The 7204-nt window shown below is 36.0% G+C and overlaps 1 protein-coding gene across 1 annotated transcript; it reads left to right on the top strand.

Moving 5' to 3' along the window:
* Positions 1-2922: 2922 nt before the first annotated feature.
* Positions 2923-3480, top strand: Ifne (interferon, epsilon). Its single transcript, XM_013020802.1, has one exon. The coding sequence runs from the start codon at positions 2923-2925 to the stop codon at positions 3478-3480; it is 558 nt and encodes a 185-aa protein (XP_012876256.1).
* The last annotated feature ends 3724 nt before the right edge of the window (positions 3481-7204 follow it).

Here is a 7204-nt window from a genome sequence, read left to right as displayed (position 1 = left end):
TGTTGAAAAAAATCTTGGAAGCAGAGAAAAAGAAGACATATGCACATAGAAAAAGAAGATGAAGAACTGCACTGATTTTCTCTGTAGGAATGATGCTAGCCGCAGACCCAACATCTTCACAGTGCTAAAAACATCAAATTAGGAATCTATGCTCAGATTATATTTAAAAAATGAAGGCAAAATACTTTTCAGGCCTATAGAAGACCTGTGATACAATAAATGTTAAAGAGAATGTTTTAGATAAGAAAATGATATCAGGTAAACATTTCTATATAAACTGACAAAAGTAAAGGAAGAGTACTAGAAATGGTAGCTATATATAATAATGGAAATATAGTAAAATGACAAATATGTGAGTAAATACATAGAAAAGATTTCTTCATAAAAATATCTTACAGCATATAATTGATTAAAAAAACATAAGAAGGTACAGGGGTTTAAAAACAAAAACATATAAAAATAACAGTGCAAAAGAGGAGAGGAATGGAATAGAACTATAATAAGCTTGCCCTGTATTTTAAATGGTATATAATATTTTGTATGCAACCAATGACATGTTACATGAAGATATTTATTTTCAAGCACAGAGAAACTATCATCAAAGGCAAAGTGACACAGCAAAAAAATCCAATAATGGAGATCAAGTAGAATAATCAACAATGAAACTCATTCAGCTTCAATTTTATTATTGTAAAATATTGATTATAAATCAAAGCTCATTTCCATTATGTAGAGTCACTTCTGATACTCCTTTTAATGTATGTTTGTTTTAGTTATATTTTTATTATCTTTAAGTGGTCATACAAGGGAGTAACCATCAACAAATCAACTTACAAGGTATGATATATCTTGATTGATGTCACCTCTTTCATCATTGTCTCCTGTCCCTCTCAACCTAGCTCTCCCTCAATTTTTGTAATTCTTTAGGACATCCGTTGAATATCAAACTACATACTCCCCCAGTCCCCTTCCTCTCTTGATTCATCTACCTCCCCCTCCCCTTAACCTCCTTCACATACCTTTTGAGGGCCAATTTCCTGGTATTCATAATGTTGGACTGTGAGTTACTTTTTCATGTGATTACACCACTTGAATTCTCATTTGCAAATACATACTTTGGTTAATGCATTTGTGTACACTTGCATGTAACCATGTATGTGTTTACCTATATATTTATATAATAGATCTAGTTTCCCCATATGAGAGAAACAGAAAGAGTCTTTTGTCTCAATGTATCTTTATAGTGTTTCCCTAAAGGTCTGTGCTAAAGATTTAAAGATTTACATCAAGACCAGTCAAATCAAATTCTATTGTCCAGATGAAGCAGACATTTCCTATATTATAAATTCTCTCTCTCTCCCTCCCTTTCTCCCTCTCTTTACCCCATGCTAACTCATTTAATTCAATTTTATGATACCAAACAGTGACATCAGCATGAAGCTGGACTTCGATACTGTGAGGCCATTTACGTATAAACTGCTTTCTACACGTAAGGTTTCACCCAAAAACTGCCTATAGAGAAAGAATTAAACATGCAGTATTTTGTATTCATTTGACCAAGTTAAATTACTCAAGTCAACATGTATTTCTTAAGCACTTATCATAGTTATATGTACAATAAAAGCTGAGTATTTATTACATTATAAGGAGCTTTTCATCTTGGGATGCTGTACACTGATAAATGAAGCGCCATACACATGTCAGTACAAGAAGGGTATCATTAAGGGAGACAATAGTGCTGTGGAGTATTATCCACAATATTCTGGGATGAGATTATAGTTCCTGGGAAGATCTGGGCCTTAAAAGGCAAAGAGGCAATTCTTAGTCCTTGCATAGGCCGGCCATCAGTGATGGAGGCAACAGGTAGTGCTTTAAAGAGAGAGAGAGAGAAAGCATTGTGAGTAAACACACACGAACACTAGCCACATTCCAGAATTGCTGAGTCTTTCACTTCATCTGTAATTCTTGAACTACATTCAGAAAAACAGTAGGAAGTAAGATTGGGGTTATCCCAGAGGTTCTTTGAAGGTGAAAGCAAGTATTGGTAATTCAGGAGATATTTGCATTAGTTTAAATAGTTACATTAGTTATTTCTACCCTAGCAAATTTAATACTATTCTACTGCCTCTACTCTCTCCTCATATATTATTATTTTACTTACAATGTTTCTATAACATCTCATTTGATCAGGTAGCCAACATATATGTACCCATTCTCCCTTTACTGTACCTACTAATTGTTTCTATCATTCTATTAACAACTTTATTTTTACTAATTTTTTCTTTCCAATTTATTCTGTAGGTTAAAATTTTACATAATTAAGCTAATTGAGTGCATATACAATAATTTGAGTGCTGATGTATATTTTAATATAACTTGCTCAATTATTTGTACAAATTTACAGTACCAGTTGAGGTTTTAAATGTAGTAGTCTGTACGGATCTTAATTTTTGCCTCTGAGTGTGTTGTAGGTGCTGCTAAGCCTCTGATAAATATTACTCTAGGAAAGATTACTGCTTTAAGAAAAAGAAACTTACTCTCAATAATAAGCCTGAATAGAAAGCACATTGTGGTAAGTGAAAGTTTGCATGCAGTAAATAGGAGAACATTAAAAGATCGGATTGGATAACTATCTGTGATTATCTTAAGCAAAGCAATAGGTGAGACAAGTTGTTTTGGTTACTTCCTCTAACAGCCAACACAATGGGGAAAGTGAAGGAAATGTTCCATGAACACCCTGAAAAGGGAACCAGAAAACTTAACATGCAAACTTGGAGAATGACAACATTTAAAAAAAAGCCAATAGAAGAAAACACCTCCAAATATAGTCTGAGATACACGGAAGACAAGCATTCACTGGCATTGGAGTTTTCCTTGGGCTGCAAGGAGATAAGTATCAGATTTGAGTTTTTGACCTTCATCATGTTTCACAAGCAGTTCCTTGAGATTGGGTTGGTGCTTCTGGCCTCTTCTGTCTTTTCCCTAGAAGAGAATCTGGTTCTTTTCCAGCCAAGAATGACCAGAGAGAGTTTACAGCTACTGAATAATTTGCAAACCTCATCCATCCAGCAGTGTCTACCACACAGGAAGAATTTTTTGTTTCCTTGGAAATCCATGAGTCCTCACCAGTACCAGAAAGAACATATACTAGCCTTTATTTATGAGGTGCTACAACAGATCTTCAGCCTCTTCCAGGCAAAGACTTTTCTGGGTCTTCAGAAGGAAAACCATACAAAGTTCCTCACTGAACTTCACCAGCAGCTGGAATACCTGCAAGTATTCATGAGACTGGAAGCAGAGCAGCAAAATGGTGCCTGGGGTGGTGATAACCTTAGATTACAGGTTAAAGCATACTTCCGAAGAATCCATGCTTACCTGGAAAACCAAGCCTACAGCAGCTGTGCCAGGATCATTGTCCAGGTGGAAGTTAACCGCTGTCTGCTTTTTGTACTCACACTTACAAGAAGTCTGAGGAAATGAGAACTACACCCTTGAACATTGTGGAGAAGGAGTGCACTGTGGGGTTTTTGTTGTTGCTCTTGTTGTTTGTTTTCTTTTGTTTTATGATACTGATGATTCAACTCTGGACCTTATAAATGCTAGGCAAGTGCTTTACTACCGAGTTTCATCCCTAATCTCCAACTATAGGTTTTAAAAGCATAGGACTGGTAAGGAGTGAGAGAATTTATATGAACATTTTAATATATTTTAAATCATATATTTTAAATCATACAATGATAGCATTGTTTCAGTTTTGTGTGTATGTATTTAACTGCATTTTAAGATTATGTTGATTGACCACAATTGTTTTAATTTGGCCATGTCACCTTTTCTTTTTTACTCTTTTACATTCTTTGTGAATAAAAATTTATTCATCATTGTTTCATAGTTGATTCTTCAAATGGGTAAATTTTTATTGCAGTTAGCAGGTGGTATGATAAAAAATATGTTCCCAATGTAGTATTTTAGTTAATATAGAATATTCATTCCAATGAAATTGGTAGAGGAAATGAGAAATACTAAGAATAGTTTGCTTCATAAGATTTAAAATAATACCATATACTGAATAATTAAATTACAGGAGACACAATAGAAATATTAGCAAGGAGTCAGAGAAAACACACACTCATACACATGCACATACATACACATTCACATACACAAATTCAGTCTCACTCATTGCAACAAAAATACAAATTTGAATGAAGTATCATGCTGTTTCAACCTATTAAGTTCAGGAAAAGCCAATATTTAATTAAGAACAAAAACGACTGCTGTAAGATATTGGTGAGATACTGTTACAAATTGTCAGAGTACCAGAAGTTGTTACAATCACTACAAGAGCAATTTGTTAACAACTACTAAAATTACAGATCATATCGCCATTGGCCCATGCATTTTAGACATAGAAATGTATCTTATAAAAAATTTGCTTTTATATCATTACTACAGCATTATTTATAATATCCCTTATTATATTATTTATGTATCATTATATACTACATTATAATATCATCATTTACAATATTTAAAGGTCGGAAGCCATTTGAGCATTCCTAATTAGAGATAGCTAAACTATATTCATTTAAGACACTCTTTTCAGTTGGAGTAAACAAAAATGCCTACCAGGAAGAGAAGAGATCATCCTACATTAAAAGAAAAAGTCAGATACTAAAAGAAATGGGAAAAAAAGAAAAATAAGTAAGATACAGGTCAGTAGACATAAATGCTCTATTTGGTAAAAAGGTAAAATAAAAAGGAAATTCATATTGGTACCTACTGTCTATGAAGAAATAAAGAATCTGTGAGAAATAAATAGCAATAATAAATTTCCTGTACTTGGGTTAATGGAGCCTGAGATGGGGGAAAAATATGTTGAGCAGTTTTTGCAGCTCATTTTCAAATTTTAATTTTGACTCATGTGAATATTACAAACTAAAATAACGAGTTCAAATGTATATAGAAAGCCCGTTATCAGAACTATGCATGAGGAAGTCTGGCTGGTAGAAAGGAGTGCAGGTGAAAAACAAAGGAGATAAGAAATGGCTGGGTGATGGAGGTTGGAGAGGAGGCGCTGGTGCTAAGGATGAATGAATAGATTACAGCGCTTGTAGCCAAGAGCTCCCAGAAATCATTATGGAACAATCGTGGGACCAGAATGTGTTAAGTTCATTGAAATGTGATGACTTTGACACATTGGTCATCTGCAGAGCCCCAGCCCTAACTCCAGAACTAGTTCTACTACTTCATGCCACGTTCTGCACCTGATTGATTGCATAGCTGAAGTTAAAAGCTGAATGTGAGAACATTCTGAAGAACAAAAAAAAATCTTCTAGTTCATGTACTTAGTAAAAGTAAGTACATTAACTATTAGCTGATAAATCTAGATTTGGTATGAAAGGATGGGGTAGGAAATGAACGGGCTTCTCTAAATGGAGCAGTTACCTGGAAGAGTTAAAGGAGACAAAGAAGAAGAAATGGGTGCCAGGAGCCGATCCTTGCTGACTTTACAGTGAGGCCCAGGACTTGACTTGTTTACCTTCAAGTTCACACAGAGGTAGCAACACGGAGAGAGCAGACATACCACACCTGAGGGAAAGCGCGGGTCACTTTGTTTCTCCTGGGCTGGAGAATATTTTTGTTGTTTTTCTTCTCCAAACCAGGAAGCTTTTAGGACCAAATCTGTCATCTAACACGTGATTCAATTCCCAAATTAATTTTATCCCCTTTTCTTAGGTAAAAACAAGTCTTTAGATATAAATTAACATGCTTAGCATAACACAGCAAGCCACGGAGCTAGCAAACGCAAGAGCAAAATGGTTCTATCTCAAGTTACCCTGATGCAAAAGGCTACACTGTGTTCTCAAAACCACAAACCTGAAAAACATTGTGTAATGTTACTGGAAAATAATTTATATCATTAATGATAATAATTTTCCCTGGCTTTTGTTTCATAATATTCTTTGCATTCTTGCATTAAAGAAAGGACTTTTTCTTCCTCTAGATACTTCCTTTAGGTACTTTCTGTTTTCATTCCCTTTTCTCAGGTAAAAACAAGTCTTTAGAGATAAAGTAACATGCTTAGTGTAACACAGCAAGCCATGGAGCTAGCAAAAACAAGAGCAAAATGCTTCTATCCCAAGTTGCCCTAATGCAAAAGGCTACACTGTGTTCTCAAAACCACAAACCTAAACAAGGACTTTTTCTTCCTGTAGATATTCTTTTACTAAGAACTGAGGAGACATTGAACACACATAGGCAAGGCCACTAGAAGGAATGGTCATGGTTACTATCACTGAAGAATGTAGAATGCAAAGCCTTGTTGTTTCTGGGTAACAGTCAGTAGCAAAGTGGAAGAAAGAAGGAGGAAAGACACTGAATAGCAAAGCCCTCCCCCTTCTGTCCCTTAGCAAGATTAGGAGGAGAGCAATGGGAATATGAATCCAGAGTAGCCTCTTGCTCCTGGATATGCAGGATATGACCTGAGATTCTAGCTCAACTTTGGCTGTCTAAACCAGTGATTCCAAATATCCCCTATGAGTCTTGAAGAAAATTCTATTATTCATACAGGGACTACCAAAGAAGGGAATAGAATGGACAGGCTACATGGAAAAGTAGAAGGGAAAGAGTCAAACAGTAGGCCTAGGCTGAATTTTTCCTGCTGCTAGGAAAGTAGGCTGTAGAGATATACCCCCAAAGAGGTCACTATCTGTGGGGATTGGAATTCTAACCAGTGTGAAGGAACAGAAATTGAATGCTAATTCAGTTTCCTTGTTGAGTAGAGGAATGGGAGAAATGGGGTCGAAGAGCCTGTCAGGGATCAAACGCTGAATATGAATCTTCCTTCCTATTTTGTAAAACAGACTTTCCTGAGACGTCCATTATTTGCTTCTGGGTTTGTTTCTCATCTCCGGAGAGAATACTGTCTACAGAGGTAAGACCACAGAAAAACAAGGATAGACCCCAGCCAACTTTATGTCTCGACCAATCAAGCTTTACCACCAGAATTTCCGGGACATAGAGTGAGTTTCTCACAGAATCATAGCAAAGGTATGGAGTGCTAATAAATTGGAAAGTTCAGTTTGTTAAGAAGTTTATTTGCCGGGCGCTGGTGGCTCATGCCTGTAATCCTAGCTACTCAGGAGGCTGAGATCTGAGGATCGCGGTTCAAAGCCAGCCCGGGCAGGAGAGACCGTGAGACTCC

This window comes from Dipodomys ordii, unplaced genomic scaffold, assembly GCF_000151885.1.
Source record: "Dipodomys ordii isolate 6190 unplaced genomic scaffold, Dord_2.0 Scaffold53, whole genome shotgun sequence".
In the NCBI taxonomy this organism is placed as follows: domain Eukaryota; kingdom Metazoa; phylum Chordata; class Mammalia; order Rodentia; family Heteromyidae; genus Dipodomys; species Dipodomys ordii.
This window is presented reverse-complemented; position numbering and strand designations above follow the sequence as displayed.

What these genes read in the sequence shown, in the direction of transcription:
- Ifne (XM_013020802.1), top strand. Translation starts at nt 2,923, where the DNA reads ATGTTTCACAAGCAGTTCCTTGAGATTGGGTTGGTGCTTCTGGCCTCT.